The sequence below is a fragment of the Vulpes lagopus genome, chromosome 5, assembly GCF_018345385.1.
Source record: "Vulpes lagopus strain Blue_001 chromosome 5, ASM1834538v1, whole genome shotgun sequence".
NCBI classification, from domain to species: Eukaryota; Metazoa; Chordata; class Mammalia; order Carnivora; family Canidae; genus Vulpes; species Vulpes lagopus.
The window spans coordinates 126123004-126150174 of NC_054828.1; the positions used below are offsets into that span (position 1 = coordinate 126123004).

Here is a 27171-nt window from a genome sequence, read left to right on the forward strand (position 1 = left end):
GGGAGACATGTGGCAGGAGACTGGGGCCAGTGGGGAACGGTGAGTCTGGTTCCCTCAGTTCCAGGAACCTCTCTCCTCTCTTCCCCTCCAGCCTGGGGGTGTGTCCACGGCTCCCCACCTGCCTGGGTTTGTACACCATCCCTCGTGGGCCACCTACAGTCCACACGCAACTCTTCACCCGTTCATAAACAGACACTCCTCAAATCCTCCTCATCTGGATAAGGAAGCTGTGGTCTATATACACAGTGGAATATCACTCAACCATTACAAACCACGAATACCCACCCTTAGCTTCGACGTGGATGGAACTGGAGGGTATGATGCTGAGAGAAGTAAGTCAGTCGGAGAAGGACAAACACTATATGGTTTCACTCATACAGGGAATATAAAAAATGGTGAAAGGGTTTATAGGGGAAAGGAGAGAAAACGAGTGGGAAAAATTAGAGAGGGTGACAAAACATGAGAGACATCTAACTCTCAGAAATGAATAAGGGGTGATGGAAGGGGAGGCAGGCGGGAGGATGGGGTGACTGGGTGACGGGCACTGGGAGGGGCACTTGATGGGATGAGCACTGGGTGTTATGCTGTATGCTGGTAAATCGAACTCCAATAAAAAAAAAATTCCAAAAAAATTTCTTAAAAAATCCTCCTCATCTGAATGTGTCTTCCATTCGCTGTGAAGACTCTGGCTCACTAGATTCATTTATCCATTTGTTTGCTCATTCATCCAGCAAATTCCATATGCTAAAGCAACTGTGTACCCAGTACTGTTTATAGTGCTGTGAACGAATGAAACAAAGGCCCTGCTCTTGGGAAGCTTCTATCCTAAAGCTGTCAACAATTCCACTTTATTGGGGCGCCTGGGTGGCTCAGCGGTTGAGGTCTGCCTTCGGCTCAGGTCAAGATCCCAGGGTCCCGGGATCGAGTCCCACCTTGGGCTCCCCGCAGGGAGCCTGCTTCTCCCTCTGCCTCTGTCTCGGCCCCTCTCTCTGGGTCTCTCATGAATAAATATATAAAATCTAAAAAAAAAAAAGAAAAAGAAAAAACAATTCCTCTTTATCATTGCTATCGTGGTGCATGCAAGTCACTACCTCCATATCCTCTGTGGTGCCTTGAGTAATAATTTGTTTATGCGAAGGTAGAAGTGACGCTCACCCCAGCACAATGCGTGATGCGCACCGCTGCTCAGGACACGTTTGTCGAGTGAATACATGACCTCTGGCACTCCGCGGCACCTAAATACCACACATGCTTGCTTCCTAATCAACCGCAAAACAGAACTCACTCATCATTTTGTTAATGACTTTTTGTGGCTTGCGATTCCAGCCCGTATGGAATTTTCAACAATAACAAGTAGGGCCGCACACCTGCCCTCAGGCATGTACGCCACCGCGGAACATCTCAGAATAACATGGTCTGATGAAGTTTAACTGCTGGAAAACCCACTTATTGCACAGAACAAAAGGAGCCCTGACCTAGCTGTGATGACTATACCGTCATCAGCAAATTGTGGTCTTCCTGAATCAGAACATTTTTCTCATCAGAAGGAGCCTAAGAGACTATGTGATGTTTTGTTTTTACTAAGAGACTCTACAGTTTACTGTGAACACACTTCCATGGACAGAGCTTCCCCGTACCTGGGATCTACCGCATGGTGTCTTGCCACCTGACTGTATGGTAACTACTTCCCTACCTTTGCACACATGGGTGGTTTCCCCTGTGATAGGATGTTGCAATGATACACATGTTTTGCCCACTTGTGCAGGTCAGAATAAGTTGTTAAAGAATAACTAGTGGAATAAAGGGTATAAACATTTGTAATTTTAACAAACAGGCCAAGCAACTCTCCAAATATACAGAGCCGGCGTGCAGCCCCATCAACAATGGGTAAGAGCGCCTGCTTCCCTAAACCGCAGCCAACATCGGGTGTCATGAATGTTTAATCTCTGCCGATCTGATAGCTGAGAAATTATATCTCATTGTTGCTCTGATTTGCATCTCTTTGATCATCACTGAGGCTGGACATCTTTTCATAGGTTCATTGACTCTACAAATGACTGTTTTCTTCTTCTGTGAATAGCATGTTTATGCCCTTGGCTGCTTTTTCTGTTTTTTTGTTTTTGTTTTTTAAATTGACTTACTTGTAAGGGCTTTTAAGTATCTCAGGAACTCAATTCTTGAGACGGTGCTTTGAGCTGGATGACATCCCCATGTTAAAGGTGAAAACATGAAGACTTACATTGCTGAAAGTCACCCACGGAGGGTGACAGGTGTCAAAGCAGACACTGATCCCAAATCGACACGACTCTGAAGTCCATGCTCTTCAACGCTAGTTTACATTACACTCGGCACTTTCCTCTGAAGCACTTGATGAAAACATGTATTAATCCATAAGGTAGGATGTACGCTTGTATTTTTAATTAAAAAAGCAAACTGCAAACACTGGGTAATCTTAATTGTGGTGCTGGGTACATCAGTGTCTGTCTCTCTGATATAACTACAGGAAACCTGGCATCTGCTGAAGGCTTGGAACTTCCAGGGGAAGGCTTGAACCATAAATTGTGGTTAATCTGGTTCAATCTCAGCTCTTAACACAGCAGCAGCAACCCCTTTTCCCATCTCTCAGCCACAGGGGAGGCAGCTGTGTGTTCCAGGAGCAACTTGTACACAGTTTGCAGGAGCCAGGGTGAACATAAAGGACCCTGTCCTTGAGATACTGGGGATCTGTGTTCTGATTGCTGCTTCTGATCACAGAGGTACAAAGAGGTGGGTGGTTAGTGTGGTGAGTGTTTTATGCCTCCCTCTACCGCCGCAAGCTCCTCGCCCTTCAGCTACACTGACTTCCAAGGGATTTAAAGAGTGTGTTGTCGTTCTCCCCTCTTCACTCTTCTTTTTCTCATTTTTGGAACCAGACATGAAGATTAACATTCTAAAACAAACAAACAAACAAACAAAACTGTGTATATGGGGAACATTAGAAAGCAAATGTTCAAAGCCAGGGAAGGGCTCAGAAAAGACCTGAGGAGACTCTAAGTTTATACCTCAGGCTATTCCTTGGCACGGAGACAGCCTACAACAGTTGAAAGTAATAACAAAATACAGCAAACCCAATAACAAAAAACAGCAAACCCAGAGAAGGAGAAGGATCTGATTTCCAGATTTACCACATTATTAGATTCAAATGTCCAGTGCTCAACAACAAAAAAAATCACAAGGCATAAAAAGAAACAGGAGAGTATGGCCCATTCAGAGAAAAGAAATAAATGAACATAAGCTATCTCTGTAAAAGAGATGATGGTAGACCTACCAAAGACTTTAAAACCACTGTTTTAAAAATGCTCAAAGAACTAAGAGAAATTGAGGAGAAAGTTAAGAAAATTAACTATGAACAAAAAATAAAGAGATAGAGGCATGCCTGGATGGCTCAGTGGTTAACATCTGCCTCTGGCTCAGGTCATGATCCAGGGGTCCTGGGATCAAGTCCCACATCGGGCTCTCCACAGGGAGCCTGCTTCTCCCTCTGCCTGTGTCTCTGATTCTCTCTGTGTGTCTCTCATGAATAAATAAATAAAATCTTTTTTTAAAAATTGAACTATTAAAAAAAAAAGGAGATAGAAAGCCTTAAAAAAAATGCCAAAAAAAGATTCTGGAGCTAAAAAGTACAATAACTGAAATGATAAATTCACTAGAGGGATTCCAAGGCAGATATGAGCAGAAAGATTTAGCAAATCTGAAGACAGGACATGGAAATTACCAAGTCTGAGGAACAAAAAGAAAAAATGATTGAAGGAAAGTGAATAGAGCCTAAGGGCTCTATGGGCACAGCAAGTGCACCAATATATGCATTTTGGGAGTCTCAAAAGAAGAAGAGAGAGACGCCTGGATAGCTCAGTCAGTTAAAGCAGGCCGGGTCATGATCTCCTGATTAAGTCCCAGTCCACCTTCCTGCTCAGCAGGGAGTCTGTTTCTCCCTCTCCTTTGGTCCCTCCCTCCCCCCCGCCCCCCCCATATGCTCTCTCTCTCTCCCAAATAAATGTTAAAATCTTAAAAAACAAAACAAAACAAAACAAAAAAAAACAGAAGAGCGAACAAGGGACCCAGGTGATAATAATGAATCACCAAGAAGTCTCCAAAAAAGAATGAGGAAGGTCTCTCATAGATTGCTGTCCTTTTTGGAATAAAGGGGAAAAAGAAAATAATAAGTAGTATCTGGGACACCTGGGTGGCTCAGCCGCTAAGTGTCTGCTTTCAGCTCAGGTCCTGATCCTAGCTAGGGTCTCAGGATCGAGTCCCGCATCAGGCTCCCCGCAAGGAGCAGGAGACCCAGGATCGGGTTAAAAAAAAATAAAATCTTTTTTAAAAAAGAAAATAATAAGTAGTATCTATAGTTATGGTCACATTTTTGTAAAACCAAAACCAAAAGACATAAAAATACTCGTATTATGCATGGAAAAATCTAGAAGATTGGCACTACATTGTTGAAATGGCTGTCTTCGGGGACTAGAGTTGCAGAGAGGGGATCTAGATTTTAAAATGACCAGCATGTATTAATAAAAAAAAAAAATAGAAGAATGGTGTGGCAAATAAACAGAGCAATAAGAACGTGATCAAGAGCATGTCATGTGGGCTCAGCTGCTTAAGATTTCTTTCTTTTTTTTAAAACTTAATTTATTTATTCATGAGAGACACAGAGAGAGGCAGAGACACAGGCAGAGGGAGAAGCAGGCTCCGTGCAGGGAGCCCAACGTGGGACTCAATCCCGGGTCTCCAGGATCATGCCCTGGGCTGAAGGTGGCGCTAAACCGCTGAGCCACCGGGGCTGCCCTAAGATTTCTTTCAAACTGAGCTTGCTAGTCCAGTGGGGAGCTAAGGGAGAAGGTGAGAAAGACGGGGGCACCACCCAGGTGGGCGGCAGGGCAGGTAGGGAACCGATGGGGGGACAGGCCTCCAGGAGCCAGGCAGCTAGGAACCCGGGGCTGAGGGGCCAGGGAAGAGGGGCTGCCGGTGGCCACGTGTGCCCGTGAAAATGCTCTGCTCCTCCTTTCTGAGAACACTATGGGGCACCTCCTGGCACTGCTGATTTTCGAACCCTGGGCTCCAAGAGGGCCATTCCCTCTGGCCCTTGGGACACAGGATGGCTCAAGAGCTGAGCACACAGCAGGACAGGGACCCCCGAGACCTCTGTCCATGCCCTCTCCTCCTGCAAGCCCACGCTTGTCTGACCACCTGTGGCGCAGGGCCCCGGGGCTCGCCCAGGCCCACCCCGGATGGACGATGGGCACCAGCGGGGGGTGATCGCCACTCGCTGAAGCGCCACGAGATCCCAGGGCCCACGCACAGAGGACGTTCTTCCTGAAGGGTGGCCCCACTGCAAGCTTGCCTGGCAAAGCTTCGTGGGGTCCCTCCTTCCAGAGCATCCCCTGTGGACCCAGTTTTCATCGGGGCACCCCCCTGGGCGGGAGGCCCGCCCCCGCCTGCACCGCCCCCCTGCTCTGCGGGGAGAAGGGCTGAGCCTTGCGCACCAGTGAAGGGAGCGTGGCTTGAGGATCCCAGGCCCCGGGTGCATCCACGGGAAGGGAAACAGGGCTCCCCCACCCCCTTCCCTGGGTTTTTTGGAAAATTCAGGCAAAGCAGGCTGATAACCGACTGGTTTTCAGAAATTACTCCATGCCAGGGAAGAGAGGGCCAACAGATGACAGGGCGGGGCAGAGGAGTTTCCACAGGGCTCGGAAGCAAGAGTAACAATGGCTTTTATCTAGTGAGCTGTCCTCCGGCCTCAGGCACTCCGTGGACACACAGACACAAACATCAACGAATGACAGATGAGGCGAGACCACAGTGAGCTCAGGAAGCGGAGGTTCAGAGAGACCAAGACACCCGCCCAAGATCCCTTGGCTGGTGGCCCTGACATTGACTAGTACTGTCCCAGACCCCGCCCCTAACGCAAGGCCCGGCACCACCCGCTGTCGCTGCTCCAGCGGCCAACGTGTCCATCTCTGGATAACCAGAACCCCAAGCACACCCCACAGATGAAGGGGCTCTGACAGGCCCAGCCTTCCTCTGCAGCCACACAGGAGCCCGGAGAAGCGAGGCCCAGAAGCTTCCACACAGCTGGTGACTCACGGAGCCCCTGGGCCCCTCACCCCACTCCTTTGTGCTTCCTCCTCCGCCAAAGGACAATGAAATCAACGTGCCTTGCAGCAATCATCAGGAACATGTGACTGGATCATGATTCTCTGACTTTCTTTTAATAAAAAATAAAGGTTCAGTGAGGCCTCTGAGAAGGTTCCCACACTGGAGGGCTCTGGAGGGCTCTGGAGGCTCTGAATTCTGGCCTTGCTTTTTAGAAGCTGGAAGTGGCAATAATGGGCTGATATTTCCACCTTTAGAGGGATCCCTCAGCCTACTGTTTGTAAAGCCATTTAGGAAAATCACCCATCATTCAAAACAGAATTTGCTTTGGCCAAGTCAGCTTGATTCACCCACAGCTCTGCTGATTCTTGGTCCCCTTCTAAAGCCTGTCTACCCTCAAGAGAAAATTCGCCCCCCTACGGGGCTGGGGACAAGGAAGGCCTCTCTTCCTCTGAAACGCTCCTTCCTCTTCCTCTCTTCCTACTGAAACGCTCTAAGGTCCTGCAGGCCTTCAGGAGTAAGCGGGCGTCCTCTGAGCATGAGAAGGGAGACTGTAGTTTAAGTTCCGGAGCATCTTCCAGAAAAGTCAATCCACCAAGCAGTCTGGGCACCAACTGCAGGAGCCTCCCTCACAGCAAGCTAGGCCCAGGGCACACGATGTGAAGAGCGCCCCCAGAGTCGTGCAACCTGCAGCCCACCCCAGAGGATGAATGGGCAAAGGCCAGAGCGGGCAAATCATAAAAACAGAACTACAAATGGCTGATGGGCACCTGAAGATATGCTTCCTCCCGCTGGTTCCCAGGAAATACACATTAAGACCATCACACATGATCTGCATTTTACCTGGTAAACCAGCAGACAGGGGTATGACGAAACAGCACTGTCTTACCACCTCATTGGAAAACGACTTAGCGATCTGTACAAACAGCTTGAAATACGCCTGTATCCTTTGAACCAGTCATTCCACTTTTGGAAATGCGTCTTTAGGACACAGCCAAAAATGCAGCTAAGGATTTACGTGAAGGTATTAATCAGGGTATTATTATGATGGAGTGAAGTAAGTGTTTCATTACCATGAGAAATAAAATGTAAGAAGCCCTCCCGCCATTAAAAATCCTTGACTTGGGCGCCTGGGTGGCTCAGTCGGTTGAGCATCTTGTCTTCAAGTCAAGATTCCAGGACCCTGAGATGGAGCCCCCTGTTGGGCTCCTTGCTCAGCGGGGAGCCTGCTGCTCCCTCTCCCCCTGCCTGCTGCTCCCCTGCTTGCAAGCTCTGTCAAATCAACAAATAAAATCTTAAAAAAAAAAAAAATTCTTGACATTATAGTCATGCCTGGGAAGGAAGACTAGAATGTAAGCCCCCCACCCAGAATCATCACATGGGGTCACGGTTGGAAGGGTCCTTGGAGGCCCAGGAGAGGTGAGGGCCCACTCGAGGTCACACAGCCCTTAGGTAGCCGACCAGAGCAAAAACAAGACCTCAGTTTTAGAGTAACAAATTGAATTTAATAACTGTTGTTGACTTGTTGGTTTTTTTTTTTTCCATAAAATCTCTCCTCACTTAAATCTTTTGTCTATTTGCACACGAATTATTTTTTTTTTTTAAAGTAAGAAGAAAGCAATAGACTGCTGACACAAACAGTTTTTCCACACTGCAGAAGTGGGTGGGGCTTCTGTGGAGCCTGGCCAGCCACCCCTATGGGATTCCTCCCATGGTCAATCACCTTCAGGGGCCTCGTGAACACACATTTCATGGCAAATCTGCATGAAAGGTGTTTCCTCTTGGTTTATCTGAAAATATCCAGGCTTTCTCTTTGCATGAAATGCCCACAAGAGGCAAATCCATAGATGAGTGTCCAATGACCAGGGGTTGGGGGAGTGGAGGGGAGGGGTTGGGGCTGAGGCTGGAGGTTGCAGAATGGAGTGATCGTGACTGACAGGCACAGGGTTTCCTTCTGAGACGATGACCACGCTCTGGAATCAGATGGTGGTGATGGTTGTAAACATACTGGAGACCAATGAATAGCGCCCATCAAAGGCGCGACTGTTACCATGTGTGAATTATGTCAGTTCTTAAAAACCTGCCCTAGCCTTTCTCTTGGCTTTGAAGGTGAAGATCCAGCCTGGAGGAGAATGTCAAGGACAGATTTGGCCCTTTATGCTGGATGTCATCACCTTCTCCAAAGTTCCTTGGCCTCGCTCCCTTCTTTCCCATCACTGCTATCTTATCATTGCCACCAACCTGTCCGAGCCCTGCCCGGGGTCACTGTCCTGGGCAGGCCACAACATCTTTCTCCATGTTTCCTCCAATCGCTTCCTCTCTGCTTGTCTTGCCTTTCCCAATCTGGCGCCCTCCTGTCCATCCCGCCCACAACAAGCAGACAAAGCTCTGCAAATACCCAGCTTAGCATGTCAGTGCGCTGCTCAAACCATGTCAGTGGTTTCCCAAGAAACTCAAATGTTGATGTTCAAGCTCCCTGGCCAAGTTAACAAGGGGCCCATCTGCCTGTCCGGCCTCCTCCTTCTCTACCTACCCACCACCGCCCTTCCCACGCCAGCCTTCTAGAAGCACCTGGGACATCCTGAGCCACCTGGATGCAACTCATCCTTGAAAACAGCCCAAGTGCCCCTCCTTGCGGCAAGTCACCCCTAACATACACAATACAGTGATGGATAACACCCCCGCCCAATACCTGTTGGTTCTTGCACTCAATAAAAACTGTATTGTGTTCATTTACGTACCAGGCAATATTATGGGGAGATAGTAGTGAACAAACCGACCATAGCTGCCGCCCTCGTGGGGCTTACTGGAAACTTCCCTCCACCACATCATTTATTATACTGTACAAAGTGTGGCTTTCCTTATCTGGGTACTCCATCAAAACAAACAGATCTCTGAAAAATTATTAATTGTATGACCATCGGCTCCAGCAAAAATACAGTAGTTCCTGGAAGACACACAGATGCCCGGCAAGTGCTGGCTGGCTGGGCAAGTGCCTGAGATGTGAAGCAGGATGTTAGACCAGTGTTCCTCAGAGCCAACGTGGAGCCATTTTTGTTTTGTTCACAAGTCACCTAGGATTGAGATGATCTCTTTATTCATCTACCCCATCTCCCAGAATGTGAACGTCTTGAAGAATGGCTATTTCCTTAAAAATAACAACTCAGCATTCTCTATGTCTACAAAACACTAAGCCTCAATGCAATCGAAATAGCAAACTTAGCCGATGATAAGGGAGCCGTGTCCTGGGACCACATGGGACCCACGCTTTAGAAGGTCCCAGTGTGGCCTTCCTCTAAGCTGCGTCCATCCCTTTGGAGCAATCCAAAGGTTTGAGGGTCAAAGGGGATGTGTATGCCCACACTGTGTACCCAGGACCCTACATGCCTCAATGGGTGGATATTTATGTAAGAGAAATTAAAACATATGTCAAGGGACGCCTGGGTGGCTCTGTGGTTGAGCGCCTGCCTTTGGCTCAGGATGTGAACCCCGGGCTCCTGGAATTGAGTCCCACATCGGGCTCCCTGCGGGGAGGCTGCTTCTCCCTCTACCTATGTCTCTGCCTCTCTCTCTGCATCTCTCATGAATAAATGAATAAAATCTTTAAAAGTAATAATAAAAAATAAAACATATGTCAATAATAAAGATTGTACATGAATGTTCATAAAAGATCTTTCTTTTTAATAGTCCAAAGCTGGGATGCCTGGCTGGCACAGGTGGTTGGGTGTCTGACTCTTGATTTTGGCTCAAGTCGTGATCTCTGGGTCATGAGATGGAGCCCTGTAACAGGCTCCACGCTTAGCGGGGAGTCTGCTTGAGATTCTCTCTTCCTCTCCCTCTGGCCCTCCCTCACGTACCTGCTCTCCCTCTCTCTTTCTCTCTAAAAAAAATACATACATAAAAGTCCCAAACTAAAAAAAAAAAAAAAAATAAAAGTCCCAAACTAGAAGGCATCTAAATGTCCCCCAATAGGTGAACAGATAAATAAATTGAGGGTTACTCATAAAACAAATTACTACTGAGCAGTTAAAAAAAAATGACTGCTAATAGACACACAACAACATAGATAAATCCCAAATAATGATGTGGTATGGAAAACCCAGACCAAAGAAAGAGTAAGTAACCATATCATTCTCTTTATATAAATGCTGTGAAAGATGCAAATAATCTTATAGTGAAAGAAAGCATATCAGTGTTCAAGGAGCTGTGAGAAAGAAATTGCTTACAAAGGGACACAGAGCACCTTTTGCCGGGAAAGGGACACGTGGTGATGGCTTCACAGACATGTGTATTTCAAAACTCATCAAACTGTCTATTGCTTGTCATTCATGTCTAAATACAGCCACTAGGGAAAAAAAGCTACTATCCCCAGGTCACATTTCTGAACTGTCAAGTTCATAAAAACCCAACATTTCATAACACACTTGATGAGAAAGGTTCAGGGAAATGCGGACTCTTCATCATCGAGGGTAGAAGTGCAAAATGGTCAGTGCGGGGAAATCTGGCAACATCCATCAAAATTACAAAAGCATATGACGCTCGGAGTCAGCAGTCTGCTTCGGAGAATTCAGCCTGCGGATACACCTGCACACCCTTCCGTGCAAAGTGATGGTCTGGGTGCGGGATTGGGTACTGCAGCACCATTGGGAACGGCTCCCTTCCCCTTCCCCGTGAGACTAAATAAGCCAGTGTCCACCACTGCGGCTGGTTAATAAACGATGGGACCTTCCCCGTGTGGGGGGCCTGGTACCTGGGAAAGAGACAGCCCTTTATGAACCAACAGGAGAATCTCCCAGGACACATTGCTAAGTGACAAATAACCAAGATGCAAAACGCCCATTTGGATTACTACTTTGCGTTTCCAAAGGGGAGAGGCTCCGAAAATGTATCCGAGCAACTCCTAAAACTGGTTTCCTTAAGCAGGGGCCAGGGAAGGGGTCAGATGGGGCGCGGACCGTGTAAAGTGTCCGGGAGACTTCTCATTGTTCAGATCTTGGATGCGTGTGAATGTATGACCGGTTCAGAAACAAACTTTTTTTTTTTTTTATGAACTTTTTAATATATATTGAGAGTCCCCGGCCTAGAGATCAAGTTCCTGGAAGTGCATGGAGATTAAATGGGGTTGGGACATCTGGGTGGCTCAGTGGCTGAGTGTCTGCCTTTGGCTCAGGGCGTGATCCCGGGATCCTGGGATCGAGTCCTGCATCGGGCTTCCTGCAGGGAGCCTACTTCTCCCTCTGCCTGTGTCTCCAGCCCTCTCTCTGTGTCTCTTGAATCACCCTAGGCTTCTATTTAAAATGCAGGTTCCAAGGGGCGCCTGGGTGGCTCATTTGGTTAAGTGTCCAACTCATGATTTCAGCTCAGGTCATGATCTCAGCATCGTGAGTTCAAGCCCCACAGCAGTCAGACTACGCACAGAGTTAGCTTAAGTTTCTCTCTCCCTCTGTACTCTCAATCTCTCCAATAAATAAATAAATTAGCCAAGTAATTAATGCTTTAAAAAATGAAATAAAAGGGCAGCCCCGGTGGTGCAGCGGTTTAGCGCTGCCCGCAGCACAGGGCGTGATCCTGGAGACCCTGGATCGAGTCCCATGTCAGGCTCTCTGCATGGAGCCTGCTTCTCCCTCTGCCTGTGTCTCTGCCTCTCTCTCTCTCTCTGCATTTCTATGAATAAATAATAATAAAAATCTTTTAAAAAAATGAAATAAAATAAAATAAAATGCACGTTCCAGGACCCCACCCCAGATAAGCCTAATCAGAATCCCTGGAGGTAGTGGTGCCCAAGGACCTGTGCATTTTTTTTTTAATTCTCAGGAAATCATTTGGGCTGAAAGAGGAGGCTTATGACCTCCTGATGGGGTAGATGAGGGACACGGATTCAGTACATATTTATTCAGCTCCCACTATGAGTCAGGCGCTGTTCCAGAACCTGCTTACCTGCTTTCTTAGGGCTTATATTCTACAGGAAACAGGCAAAGACAAAAAACAAAAGTATTAAATAGTGGCAGGTGGAATGCAAGTATTAAAACAGGGTGACCTGGCAGGACGAGGCTGTCAGCCAGTCTGGAGAAGGCCTCTGGAGGAGGTGACATCTAACCTGAGATGGGGATGACAAGAAGGAACCCGCCCTGCAAGGGTGGGGGGCCTTCTCGTCCGGGGCAGGTTGCGCCTGAACCCAGAGCAGCATGGGGCCAGGGCGGTGGTTGGTGGGGAGGGCATGAGGGAGGATTCCAAAGCCCGACTCAGTAGGTTCTGGAAGTCAGAGTTAAGAGCATGCATTCTATATCGAAGGCACTGGAAAGCCACAGGAAGGTCTCAAGCACAGAAGTCATGAGCCCCTTCTCCCTCTGCCTATGTCTCTGCCTTTCTCTCTGTGTGTCATGAATAAATAAATAAAACCTTTAAAAAAAACAAATAAAGCTGCTCCTGAAGTTCTTGAGAACAAGGGTGACAGCCATCTCGTACGGTGTGAAGAGCCAAGCCAGAGGGCTGAGCGAGCAAATGAGGTTAGGTTCGCTGGGCTGAGGCCTGGAGAACCCTGGAGCCGTGGGGCCCAGGAGCTGCTCAAGATCTAAGATGGAAGTAAGAGCCTTTGACTAAATTTAGCCTCCAAAGGATTATTCTGCGGATTTCACAATGTTGCCTCAGGCCTCCCCTGACCCCAGGCCTGCTGCACAGAAGGCCACCAGCCGACATTCCTTCCCTGCTGGCCCAACTTCTGGTTTAGTGAGAGCAGCTAGAGATGGGGGGGGGGGGGGGGGTCAGGGACTGAGTCACCTCAGGCAGAGCAGAGAGTGTCACAGCAGGACCTGAAGGCAGGGCTGGCAGGGGAGAAGCTACCTGTCCCCTTCCCAGGCCCCTGGCTGAGGCGAGGAGAGAAGCAGGTGGACCAGGGTAAGGCCTGACACGCACCAGCTACGTGACTTTGCACAAGCGGCTTCCGTATTCTCATCTATCACGAGCGGGTATTTACCCAGTTCGCAGGACTGTGGCGAAGATTCCATGAGGAAACAGAGAAATGAGAAGCGCCTCCTACAGCGCCCGGCACACGATGAGTGATCGCTGAAAGGAAGTTGCCAGAACAGGGCGGTGCGTGAACTCAAGACAGAAAACAGGGCAAACAGAGGCGCACACAGCGAGTGGCAACCCCCACAGCCTTCGTGCCTCCAGCAAGAGCGCCAAGTGGCATCAGGTACCAAAGCACAGAGCAGATATGAAAATGGTGATAACTGTTGTTCCTATAAACATCTATCAACGCTGTACAATGAGAACAAGAGCATGCACCCAGCTTGGCACCCATGGAACATTCAGGAGAAGCAGCAATACACGTGGTCCCACGAGGTCTTCAAATGGCCAAAGATAGAAACAGCACTCACTTACTTCACACTGAAAATGCAGATTTTCAGGCCCCACCTCAGACCTACTGAATCAGAAATTCTGCAGGTGGAGTCCCGTAATCTATTCTCTCATGGGGGGGCGGGGAGGGGCAGAGAATCTCAAGCAGGCTCCATGCTGGGCATGGGACTCGATCTCACGACCCTGAGATGACCTGAGCTGAAATCAAGAGTCGGATGTTTAACTGAGCCATCCAGGCGCCCCTCCAGTAATCTTTTTTTTTTTTTTTAAGATGGTATTTATTCATGAGAGACATAGAGAGAGAGAGGCAGAGACATGGGCAGAGGGAGAAGCAGGCTCCATGCAGGGAGCCTGATGCAGGACTTGATCCCGGGACTCTGGGATCATGCCCTGAGCCAAAGGCAGATGCTCAACCATCGAGCCACTCAGGTGCCCCCAGTAATATGTTTCCTAACAAAGCTTCCATATGATTTTCTTGTACGCTGCTGTTCAAGAGCCACTGACATAAGTGGTGTGGAGGTGGCATGCCAAGTGTGGTCTGCAGACCAGCAGCACAGTATCAGTTTATGTAACTGGAACTTGTAAGGTCCTAAGTCAGAATCTGCATTTCTCTTGAGATCCCCAGGGGATTCATCTGTATGTTTGAGAAGCACTGTCTAGACTCTAGCCCAATGCTGCCTAATAGAAATATAACTGAGCCACAAGTGTCATTTAAAAATTCCTAGTAGGGGATCCTTGGATGGCTCAGTGGTTGGGTATCTGCCTTCGGTCCAGGGTGTAGTCCTGGAGTCCTGGGATCCGGTCCCACGTCAGGCTCCCTGCATGGAGCCTGCTTCTCCCTCTGCCTGTGTCTCTGCCTCTCAATCTGTGTCTCTCATGAATAAATAAATAAAAATCTTTAAAAATAATAATAATAATAATAATAATTCCTAGTAGCCACACTAAAAAAAATAACAGTGAAATAGGGCAGTCCTGGTGGCTCAGCAGTTTGGCAACGCCTTCAGCCCAGGGCCTGATCCTGGAGTCCCGGGATCATGTCCTGTGTCGGACTCCTTGCATGGAGCCTGCTTTTCCCTCTGCCTGTGTCTCTGCCTCTCTGTGTGTGTCTCTCATGAATAAATAAATAAAATCTTAAAAAAATAACAGTGAAACTAATTTTAATAATATATTTTACGGGGCAGCCCCGATGGCACAGTGGTTTAGCGCCTCTTGCAGCCTGGGGTATGATCCTGGAGACCCGGGATCGAGTCCCACGAGAGGCTTCCTGTATGGAGCCTGCTTCTCCCTCTGCCTGTGTCTCTGCCTCTCTTTCTCTGTGTCTCTATGAGTAAATAAAATCTTAAAAAATAATAATAATATATTTTATGTAACCCAATATCCAAAACATTACTGTTTCAACAAATATTAGGATTTTCCTTTTTTTTTTTTATTTTTTTGGGTACTAAGTCTTTGTAATGTGATGTTTCATACTTTACACATCTCATTTCGAACTAGCCACCTCTCAAGTACTCAAAGGCCCCATGTGGCTAGTGGATGCTGTGTGAACATCGTGGAGAGGATGGAGAACACAGTAAAACTTCCAAATTCTTTTTACAAAGCTGTCATCATTCTTACATTAATACGGCTTTCTAATGTTGTGCTGTCACACAACAGACCCACCTTAATATTGTGGTTAAAAGTGAGGACTCTGGAGCCAGACTCCCTGGCCTCTCGCCTTAGCTCCAATTCAGTAAGTTTGTGGGTCATGAAATTAATACATGAAAATCTCTATTTATAAACAGTAAGCATTTAAAGAAAACATCTCATTTCTAATAGCAATTAAATAAAAAATAAAACTTGAGGGGAAATAGTCAATGAGATACCGTGCAGAACCTTTATTGAATGAGACATGGAAACTCTCTTTCAGAGGAAGGAGAAAAATAATTAAGTCATTTGAAAGATGCACTGTGCTCAAGGAAATACTCAAAATGATAAGAGTGTTAATACCCCCTAATTTCAATATAATCCTAAATGAATTATCAACAAGATCTTTGCACCATCCATGTGATAGGTTCTGTCCTAAATGCTTGGGATATATCTGAATTTAAAAAAAAAATTCATGCTTAGGAGATATCTCACAATGAGATCTTTAAGGTTTGTAAATATTAGGGCAGGAGCATGAAGGCATGTGTATTTTTTGTTTTGTTTTACTAAGGAAGGAACAATACAAAACCATCATAATGATTGCCTACGGGGAGAGCAACTGGGGTAAAGTGGAACTTTTTGTTCCTTTTTATACCATTTGATTGTTACACCATTTAAATTTTTAAATATTTACAAATACTTTGTAAAATGCCAATGTTAATTATCTGAGCAATGAATAAGACATGAGTGAGCCATTTTTAAACGTCTGTATTTAAAAAAAAAAAAAAATCCTAACAATGACTGATGGGTGAATCTGGGTGAAGGCTCATCTGCTGCCCTGAGCCCACTCAGCTCTTTCTCTGGGCATGTTCCTCATCTGGAGCATGGCTGGGTTAGATTAGCTCTCTAGGGGTCTGTGCAGCTCTAATATTTCAGGAATCTTCTGTTCATTCATTCAGCTGGTTTTTGAGGGCCTACAAAGTTATAGGTGCAAGGGATCTACCGTGTACCAATGACTAACCTCAGGATCTAGCTAGAAGGCTGATATTAACCAAATGATCGCAGAAGAAAATGCACAAGTACACTGTGAATGCCATGAAGAAGGAGCCCACCGGGACAGGGGGTGGGAGGAGAGTCTGGGGAGGCTAAGCAGCCTGAGCAGGTGTTCAGGGGGTTTACAGTGAGGGGGAGGTTGGAAATAGTCATCAAGAACAGGAGGACAGCCAACACATACAGTAGGACTGCCAGGCAGCTTTGAGGAGTCTAGAAAGCACACAGCATTAAGAGGCATTCAACTGGGGCGCCTGGGTGGCTCAGTTGGTTAAACAAGTGTCTGCTTTTGGCTCAGGTCATGATCCCAGAGTCCTGGGATCAGGCTCTCTGCTCAGCAGGGAGTGTGCTTCTCCCTCTCCCTCCCCCCAGCTCGTGCATTTAATCTCTCTCTGTCTGCCAAATAAAAGGGGGGGGGCACTCAATTGATATTTTTCTAATGAACTGAAGAAATGTCATGCAGCCAGGGTAATGTTTTAAATTATATTTGCTGGTCTTTAGAATGCCCTTAGAAGAACCCACTCCCTGAGATCTGCATCATTAAGCAGACATCCGCACTCAGGTATCTAATCTGTGATCCACATCTTTGAGCTAACCCTCAGTCAACTCCCCCGAGCCACATGGGTAAAGAAAAGCCACCAGCTATCCCAGAAGCTGGGCACTTTACTCAGGGGGCAAGCGACAGTCACCCGTGTACCACAAGGCCCCATGCGGTGTCTCTGAGTGCCCAAAGCACCTGTGCAGCGTAACTATATTTCAACCCGCACCGCAAAACCAGCTAAGATAACCTGAAGAACTCAAACACTGATAAAGGTGGGGGGCGGGGGGAGGGAGGCAGTGCGCTTCTTTCAAGATAAAATCATTCGGTTTCTCAAATGTTCATGAATTCCAGGGTAAATATAGAGTAAATGGGGGGGGGGGGGGCAGATAAAGAATAAATTAAAAAAAAAAAAAAAAAAGGAAGAAGAAGAAGGCAGTAAGCAAAACCTGCCTTCCAGCTACATGGAAAAACACTCTAGTGCCCCGAGTAAATAAATAATAAAAGGATATGGAAACAATACACCTTGAAAACACTTGCCCCTCCTCTGTTCTCCTGGCCAGAAGCAGCGCTGACAGGTTTGTGCTGCCTGGGCTAGCATTTATTTATCTAACAACACTCATGTCCCCTTTAAAGGATGAGGTGGGACGTTTCAAAGACCTGCAGGCCTTCAGGTAGTGTATATCCTATCATTTTACTCCAAACTCCAGCATTAACTCCTAAGACAAAGAACCCTGGGCCCCTGGACTAAATAAATGCTAGAAATAAGGGGTGCTCAGATCACACTACTTCCCTCTCCCGGCCCCGCCTCCGAAGGAAGGCTCTAGAGAATATATACCCACAAGGAAAAATAAAACAATGCACTGTGACTGCCATTCTCACCACACCTAGCCCTGCTTTTTGAAAACACCTTAATTCGTATGGGTCCTATCTGTTTCACGATGACAGCCTTAACCTTGCCTGCTCACACTATTTTCATAGTACTTCTTAAATACATGCCATGGCACCAGCGCAAGCAAACTGTTGCAACCACTAGGTATGGGACAGAACACAAATAAAAACAAGGCAAAGCAACAAAACAAAAAGGAAATGAAGGTGGAAATAATAATCCAGGATCATAGAATTTTAGAGCTAGAGGAATAAGAAACAGGCCACGGGACCTGCACTAGGGCAGACAATTTGTAGCAAGGAAAGATCTAGAAGGGTCTAAAAAAGTCTAGAAGGACAAAATGCTGACTCGCGGTCATTTCTGCAGCAGGCCTGGGAACACTTCTTATGGCAATACTGCCGCTCCTCACTGCATGGTCCTCATGCTGTGGTGTGTCAGGGCTGCGGAGAAAATCAGGAGTAATGGCGAGCCTAGGGCAGTGAGCTGCCTCCAGTGTCTGTCAGACCCAACTCCTGTGCAGTGGAGTAGCCTAAGAAAGGAGTTGATATTTAGGGATCAGGCCACTGTTCCTCAGATGTTAACTTTTCATAGAACATGTCCTAGGGGGGCCTCTGGGTGGCTCAGGGGTTGAGCATCTGCCTTTGGCTCAGGGCGTGATCCCGGGATCCTGGGATCAAGTCCCACATCGGGCTCCCTGCAGGGAGCCTGTTCTCCTTCTGCCTGTGTCTCTGCTTCTCTCTGTGTGCCTCTCATGAAAAAGAACTTAAAAAAAAAAAAAAGAACATGTCCTAGGTTTTTATAATACTTGATATAACATGACTTTACTCCCCTTCACTCTTCTGTGAAAGCACAGAGACGCTCACTATTGTCCCATTTTACAGATAGGAAAGCCAAAGGCTAGTTTTCTTTTTCAAAGTTGGTGCCAACTACTTGGTGACCAGGACTGCCTTCCTGTGGTTGGAGCAACATCCCACGTGTATCAGAATGTTACTAAAAAAGCATCGTTTTCATTCTCAGACTAGGGGTAGGTGAACAGCAACAGAACCAGAAAACCAGAAAAGAACCAGAAAAGAACCCAGAAAACCTAATTTCTAGCTCATGGCACCAATCTGCAGATTAAGAATCCTTAAAGTGTGATCGCTAGGACTCCTTTAAAAATGTGTTAAAAAGGCAGGGACACATCACATCACCTTTGCGCTGAAAAGAAACACCAGCAAAGTCCATAGGCCCCGAGAATCAGAAACCCTCTATGGAGGCAGCAAGATTAAGTGGTGGGTGTCCTGGTCATGACCTGGGCCTCGTGGACTGTTTTCTTCATCTACCCCACCTGCATTATTTTTCATTCACATGAGAACATTTGTTAACACGTTTTCAGTTGCACTAAAACTGGGGGTTATTATTTTAAAACACCCAAATAAACAAATTATGGCAAATCCCTAGGGTATAACACTCAGAGTGGAATAGTTAATAGTGTGATCCACAGGATATAAGATATGAGGACAGGGGTACCTAGGTGGCTCAGTCAGTCGAGCATCCAACTCTTGACTTCGGCCCAGGTCATGATCTCAGGGTCATGATCTCAGGGTTGTGAGATCGAGCCCCACTTCCGGCTCTGTGCTGGGTGTGGAGCCTGCTTGGGATTTTCTCTCTCTCCCTCTCCCTCTGCCTCTGCCCCACTCATGCAAGCGCTCTTGCTCTCTCTCTCAAATAAATGATCTTTAAAAGAAGATATAAGGAGAAAAGCAAGTTACAAATTCATATAACAAATGTCACCATTATTAATATATGCATGCATAAATAACATGCAGAGAAAAAACTGGAGGTCTCTACTATAAATACAACATGACATCATAGCGGTATCTTCTGAATGGCATAATTACTGGTGATTTGGGTTTTCTTTTTTTTCTTTAAAGATTTTATTTATTTATTCATGAGAGACACACAGAGAGAGGCAGAGACACAGGCAGAGAGAGAAGCAGCCTCCCTGCAGGGAACCTGGTGCGGGACTCAATCCCTGGACTCTGGGATCACAACCTGAGCCAAAGGCAAGATGCTCAACCACTGAGCCACCCAGGTGCCCTTGATTTATATCTTCTTTTTCATGGTCCTCTGAGATCCATCTGTATTTTCCAGAGATTATGTACTAGATTTGTAACAATTTTAAAAATTAATAAAGGACTTTAAGACTTTGAACTATCCTCACACACTTTTGGTGGGAATGGGAATGGGAATAATTCCTTGGAGAGGTGATGTGGGCATATCTGTACAAGTTTACATACAAATATTCTTTAATCCAGCATTTCAACTTGCAATTATCCTACTCCTACATGTGCACAAAGGAAAAAGGACCACCATACAGCATTATTTGTAACAGCTAGAGACCAGAAAACTTAAGTGTCCATCAATAGGGAAATACAAGTAAATTAGGGAATCTCTATTCAACAGAATAGAGCCCAGTAGAAAAACCCAGTTATAGACTGACATGAAACTATCTCTAAGATATGTGATTAGGTGAAAAAAGCAAGGTGCAGGACATACACTCTTATTTGTGTAAAACTGCTTTTCGGGACATATTCATATTTGATTATGCATGTACAGGCTGTCTCCAGAAGGTGCTCCTCAAAACTACAGTAATGTTGCCACAAAAGGGGGGAAATGAGGGAACAGGAAAGAAGAAACCAGATGAGAAGAAAACATGTCACTGGATAGCCTTCCGTCTGCACTTCGAATTTTTTACTATGTGCTTCTATTACTACAAAAACAAAACCAAACAAAGAACTTTAAAATATAAAGCCTTGGGGGATCCCTGGGTGGCACAGCGGTTTGGCGCCTGCCTTTGGCTCAGGGCACGATCCTGTCGACCCGGGATCGAGTCCCACGTCGGGTTCCCGGTGCATGGAGCCTGCTTCTCCCTCTGCCTGTGTCTCTGCCTCTCTCTCTCTCTCTCTCTCCCTCTCTCTCTGTGTGACTATTGTAAATAAATAAATATATAATTTTAAAAAATATATAAAGCCTTGGGGGAACCTGCATCAATTACTTTTCTAAAAGTTTTTTTTTAAGATTTTTTTTTTATTTATTCATGAGAGACACAGAGAGAAGCAGAGACTCAGGCAGAGGGAGAAGCAGGCTCCCTCTGGGGAGCCTGATGTGGGACAGGATCCCAGGACCCTGGGATCACATACTGAGCCAAAGGCAGATGCTCAACCACTGAGCCACCCAGGCTCCCCATCGACAAGTTTTTAATACCTTATGCCATAGTTCTCTTCATTTTGAAGGTAGCCCCCTAAAAAAATGTTGCCTCCAGCAAAAAAAAAAAAAATCTACCTGAGAGCCCCCAGGTGCTGCTGTCCAACTGGTGCCCTCATGGGGACCCACACTGGTTCTTCATGTGACTTCTAGGACTCGGTTTGGACAAGTATGGGTTCAGCCAAAGCAAGAGCACTGTGTCCTCTGACAACAATGTCAAATTCTCACTTGTTTGCAGTAAATAAGAAATAGTTTACCTTTCAGCAAAGGTATCGAGTTTCCCCAGCTCATCAGAGAGGCCAACCAGGGAATCCAAGGTCCCCACCTAGAAAGATCGGAAAGAAGTTAGAGGCTCACGCTTTCTGGCAGAGAAGGGTAGGTCACTTTCAACAACAGTGCAGGGAGTTCTGTAACCTTCATCTTGCCTTCACTATTCCTGGTTAATGGCCCAACTGGGAGCTGGGAAGAGCTGTTAAAGAGAAGCCATGGATTTGGGATATTTTTGAACTTTTAATTTTAATTATCATTGTTGTTGTTATTGCTGTTATTATAATAAACTGGGATAAACGTCATATTTCTGCCACAGGAAGGAGTGACCACTAGGTCACCATGAGACCCCAGCTCATTTTCTTCTTAGAATGGGATTTGCTAGTCATGTGATTAATCCCCGCAGCTGAGGAGCAGATGTAGCAGAAAGCACATTAAAGAAGCTGCCATTTCTGGGGCGCCTGGGTGGCTCAGTAGGTTAAGCATCTGCCTTTGGCTCAGGTCATGATTCTAGGGTCCAGGGACTGAGCCCCGCCTTGAGCTCCCTGCTCAGCAGGGCTCTTGCTTCTCCTCTGCCTCTGCCACCCCCAACCCCACCCTCACGGCTCACGTTCTCTCTCTCTCAAATAAATAAAATCTAAAAAATAAAAAAAAAAAAAAAAAGGAAATTGCCATTTCTAAAGCCTTTCTTCTCCAAAATGTGCAACCAGTCCCTATGTCTGTTCTTTGCTATTACTAACAATGACCTTGCTGGCCCGGGGGCCAGCTCTCCCTCCCACCTCATCAGTCCTGCAAGGCCTTTTCTTTTCAGATTTCTTGTAACGATCTGTTTCTTAAAGTGAAAAATGATTACAGCGTCCAAAGCTGTATTTAAAGGTCTAGCCACAGAACCAGAAGGAAGGACTTTGTTTTCGTGTCACCAGTCACCCATCAGGCACTGAAGAGTAATCAGGATTAACGTGGTGTGTCAACTATACCTTCATTTAAAAATGCTTTTAAAAAAATACTTTAAGAAAGCTAATTAGGAACGGACGAAGCCCGGATAGCTCTTGTGAGTGCAGTTGCTCCTTTCCAGGCAATGTGATGTTAAGCAACTTTGGGGGAGGCTCCTGTTTCTTATCTTTGCTCCCTCCAGTCTAACACGCTGCCTTACGGAGTCTGCGGCCCGTGCATGCTGAATTCCCAAACCTTTAGAGCATGGGCCACCAGACAGAGGGACGTCTACACAAGAAGCCACATATGGCTTCAGAAACCAGTGCTGCCACTCCCCAGATCCGCAGCCCTGGTCTCCTTCTTGGCTCTTCCTGGTTTATACCTTGGGACTTGTGAAGATGCCAGATGATGTGCTGAAGGTGCCTGGCCCCCAACATATTGTTCAATAAACGCTCACAGATACAGTAGCATCACCGATAACTCGGGTGGCTGATGGCGGAGCTCGTAGGGCAGAGGGACAGACTGAGGTTTGAAAGATTAGGTGACAGTTTGCTAGAAGAGCTGCCTCTGGGCAGTTGGGGCCACCCCTCCAGCACCCACAACGCATTTGCACAGGTGTCATCGAAAAAGCCTCAAGCTTCGTCCTTTTGGAAACGTACGATCTTAGGAGGCATGACAAGAATTCCACTCTTTTGAAGCAAAAAGATTATTACACACCTTGTTTCTCCTTCATATTTCTTTCATTTTAACTTTGTTCTCTTGCAGAGCCCTTAGACTCCCCTGCCTCATACCTCTTTCCTGTCCTATCTCTTTCTGCCATCTGCCCACTTATCATTAAATTGCCTTCTTGCCTCTCCACCAGAACCAGAAGGATCCTTTATCTCCCACCACGTTCCCAGTTCTACTGGGGACTACCCAATGGTTCTGGGCTACCAAGTACGGTAACTACCAGGATGCAGCTCTCCAAGCCTGCACGTTTAAACTGTATTGTTGGTCTTATGTGTCCAAGACAACACACGAAGAATCCTAGAACAACTCACAGGGCCCAGGTGTGTAAAATGCTCTTCCCACTTTTTTTTTTTTAATTTATTTATTTTTATTTATGATAGTCACAGAGAGATAGAGAGAGAGGCAGAGACACAGGCAGAGGGAGAAGCAGGCTCCATGCACCGGGAGCCCGACGTGGGATTCGATCCCGGGTCTCCAGGATCGCGCCCTGGGCCAAAGGCAGGCGCCAAACCGCTGCGCCACCCAGGGATCCCCTCTTCCCACTTTTTGAAGACACTTCTACCCACACCCGTCTCCCCCTGCTTGTTCTGTCCTGTGTCTTTAAGCCCACAGGAACCACAACTAACTTCGGGCCGTGGTACGAAGTCCCATCCAGACCGCTGACTCACCCTGTCCATCCTCACCCCCAGGCTGGTCCTCAGCCTCGCTGTCTTCGCCCTGTTATTTTCTCCTTGGCTTCCCAGAAGACATCCACCCACCCCAATCCATCACCTCCTTCCTCCTCTCCAGGAATTTTACCTTGAAGTCTGGAATCGAGAATTTGGTGTTATAAGACAGGTTGGACTTGGAGGTTACGGTGTTCATCCTCTCCAGAGCTTGTAAATTTTCCTGATCACCAGGGGCAGAAATTAACCAAAACTCCGACATGCTTCCCGCCTTCTTTTATCCAGTTACTGGCCAGAACCACAGCAACATACACAAACAGAAACAGGAGGAGACAAGTGTCAAATATCTCTCTACTCCTTCCGCACTCCCTTCCCGCAGAATTAATCCTCTCCAGGATGTGTTGATTTTCCCATTTCTCATTCTTTGCCCCTTTGACCTTCCAATTCAGATTCTCTAGTTCCAAGGACACCATATGCACAAAGCAACGTTTCTTATCTCCACTCAGAAAGCCCTCAGGGCGCCAGAAAGACTCTCAAGCCACCCCTAGGGTGGTTCTGACTGGTTTCCAGGGTTGGGGGAGAGGGTTGGGGAGAACCAGATTCCTGTTCCTTTGATCCCCCCCCCCAAAACACACACACTCCTGACACCATAATGCACACGCAGGGCACAGCAAGCTGGGCGTGGGGCCCTCTGAAATAGTTCCTCCTTTCCACCTTGTACTTTGTGGGATGCAGGATGGGGTGAAGGCGGGAATGAGACAAGGAGGCAATTTCACAACAGGGGCTTGCTTGGACAAACCCCGGATCTTAACTGACCAACCTGGAGAATAGTGCTACCCTTACAAACAGACTTCGGGGGGCACCCGGGTGGCTCGGTCTGCCTGCAGCTCGGGGGGTGATCCCAGGGTCCTGGGATGGAGCCCCCGCATTGGGCTGAGCAGCAACCTGCTCTGTGCAGAGTCCGCTTCTCCCTTTTTCTCTCTCCCTCTGCCTCTCCCCCCTGCTTGCACTCAAGCTCTCTCTCAAATAAGTAAGTAAAATCTTAAAACAGGCCTCAGAAGAACTCCACTTTTTCCCAAATACGTGGAAAGGGTGGTGGGAGGCCTACGAAAGTCCTTTTTCCCTACGACCAGGTGTGCACCGTGCAGAGGTGGGTAGCGCGCCGGGCCTCAGGTCTGCGGCTTCCAAAGGCCACTAGTCCTGCTCATTCAAACGTGCACACGCCCACACCTGGTCCCCGGCCCGCTCCTCCCCTCCCAGCGCCTCCCGAGGGGGACAGCCCGGCCCGTCCGGGAAGCTTTTCCTTTGGCCTCGCGTCGCACCCCCCCCCCATACCCCGGGTCCCTCCTGCCCCCCGCGCCACGAACGCAGTCCCTGGCGGTGCGGGGCCCAAGGCCTGGGGACACGTCGGCCCCGCGCGCAGCCTGCGGAGATGCCCCCGCCCGGCCCGCCGAGGGCGCCGCGGAGGCGCCGCTTCCCCGGTTCCCACGGAGAAAGCGCGGCCCGGGCCGGCGCGCGGGGGCCGAGGCCAGGCGGGGGCGGGGGGGCGGCGAGCGCCCGACCCCGGGTCGCGCCCCAGACCCCGCGCGTCCTTACCCGGAGCCGGCGGCCGCGCGGGGGGCTGCGGGCGGGCGCGGGGCGGAGCGCACGGCCGGCTCCCGGGAGGCAGCGGCTGCTGCGCGGCGCCCCGCCCCGGGCTTTTATCCCGACCGGGAGGCCGCCGCCCGCCCCCGGGCATTTGCATACCCGCCTCCCGCCTCCCGCCGCCGCCCGCCCGGGGCCCCTCGCCGGCTGTGGCCTCCGCGCGCCCCGGGCCCTGGGTCCCCCTCGGTGGTGCTGCAGGCGGGATCCTGGGGAGCATCGGGGGCCTGGGTCTCCCTCGGGGGTGCTGCAGGCGGGATCCTGGGGAGCATCGGGGGCCTGGGTCTCCCTCGGGGGTGCTGCAGGCGGGATCCTGGGGAGCATCGGGGGCCTGGGTCTCCCCCGGGGGTGCTGTAGGCGGGATTCTGGGGAGCATCGGGGGCCTGGGTCTCCCTCGGGGGTGCTGCAGGCGGGATCCTGGGGGAGCATCGGGGGCCTGGGTCTCCCTCGGGGGTGCTGCATGGGAGCGGGAGCATCGGGGGCCTGGGTCTCCCCCGGGGGTGCTGTAGGCGGGATTCTGGGGAGCATCGGGGGCCTGGGTCTCCCTCGGGGGTGCTGCAGGCGGGATCCTGGGGAGCATCGGGGGCCTGGGTCTCCCCCGGGGGTGCTGTAGGCGGGATTCTGGGGAGCATCGGGGCCCTGGGTCCCCCTCGGGCGTGCGTGCAAGCGGGATTCTGGGGAGCATCGGGGGCCTGGGTCTCCCCCGGGGGTGCTGCAGGCGGGATCCTGGGGAGCATCGGGGGCCTGGGTCTCCCCCGGGGGTGCTGTAGGCGGGATTCTGGGGAGCATCGGGGCCCTGGGTCCCCCTCGGGCGTGCGTGCAAGTGGGATTCTGGGGAGCATCGGAGCCCTGGGTCCCCCTCGGGGGTGCTGCAGGCGGGATTCTGGGGAGCATCCGGGGCGGGGTGAGGAGCTCCGGCCCACCACGTAGCAGAGCGCACCCGACCTGCAGGCCCGAGAGGAGCGGGCTGCGCGCGGTCCCCGGACCCCCCCCCCCCCCCCCCGCCCCGCGGGGACCCAGCACAGGGGCTCGGGAATCCCCCGGCGACAGGACTGATCCGTGGGAAGAAGCGCAACAGGTCCGCATAGGTTCTGGAACGCACCTGGGCGGGCGACCAAGCCTCCGTGGGCGTCCACGTGGGCGGCAGCGGGTCCCCGGTTGCCAAGGAAACTCTCCAGGGTCCCCCGCGCCCACCTCACCTCACCCCTCCTGCGAAGCCGAAGCCGCCCTGGGTGTGGCAGGGCTTGAAAACCCAGTGTCCCCCCGCCCCATGTGCAGTCACGAACCGCGCTGTCTGAAAAAAGAGAGGGAACCCCCAGAAATTAACGTGTGACGCTTACAAAACGAAACAAAAACTCCTAAGAATTCATGTTCTCTGGAGTAGAGGAGGAAATGTGAGCGTATCCTTCCCCGTGGACGATGTTTGCAGTGATTTCTGGGAAAGATAAAAATCTCAGAATTATAGTGGGGGGGGGGTGGAGAGTGTTGAAGAGTTCCTTGAGAAGTGAGCCCCCCCCCCCCCCTTATTAGACAAAACCAGTCTGACTATCCACCTGTTGCTGAGAATGCTTTCGGATCTTTGGGAAGGTGGAACTCCAGATGCTGGGATGAGAAGCCCCAGATGCCGCACAGAAAGGTGACTTCTAAGGTCACAAGTGCTCACACTGCAATCCTGTTGTGGGCTTGGAATTGGCAGTTCGGAACTCCCAGCACCTGTGCGGTGCATCATCACGATTGGGACACTCATGTGCATTAGTCAGTCCTTGCAACATCTTCTGAGGGAGGACACCTGAAACCAAGGGATGAGGAAACCCGGTGTGTACAGGGAGGTAAAAATGGTAATTCCAGGGAAGGAGTGGCCCGGTTGGACATTAAACCTAGGGTCTCCGACCTTGGACTTGACCCAGGAATGTCAATTCTTTCCAGCCAGGCCAAACAGAATCGTAGAGCTGTGGACAAACTTCAATTACAAACAAGTGTAGGGATGCTCCAGAATTGCATGAATTGCTGGGTGTCGGGTCACTGGTTAATGGCAGAGCTATGAAGGGGATATAGGCCTGGGGTCCAAGGGTCCTTAGCCCTGCTCCCCGCCAGCCTGCAGG

At 49.0% G+C, this 27171-nt stretch overlaps 1 protein-coding gene across 5 annotated transcripts in view; it reads right to left on the reverse strand.

Annotated features, from left to right (window-relative positions):
• Positions 1 to 26252, reverse strand: part of ATP6V1C2 (ATPase H+ transporting V1 subunit C2) — a 53631-nt gene extending 27379 nt beyond the window's left edge. For 4 of the 5 annotated variants that reach the window (XR_005987802.1, XM_041755131.1, XM_041755130.1 and 1 more), the window contains exons 1-3: positions 25025 to 25084; positions 23562 to 23716; positions 21092 to 21159 (exon numbers count right to left, since the gene is read on the reverse strand). Coding sequence is in view for 3 of the 5 variants with exons in the window: in XM_041755131.1 (XP_041611065.1) it covers positions 21092 to 21159; positions 23562 to 23690 (197 nt within the window). In the remaining 2 variants the exon portion in view is untranslated. Of the gene's footprint in view, positions 1 to 21091; positions 21160 to 23561; positions 23717 to 25024; positions 25085 to 26171 lie in introns of those variants that run through there. The other variant, XR_005987803.1, reaches the window with a different exon arrangement.
• Between the last annotated feature and the right edge of the window lie 919 nt (positions 26253 to 27171).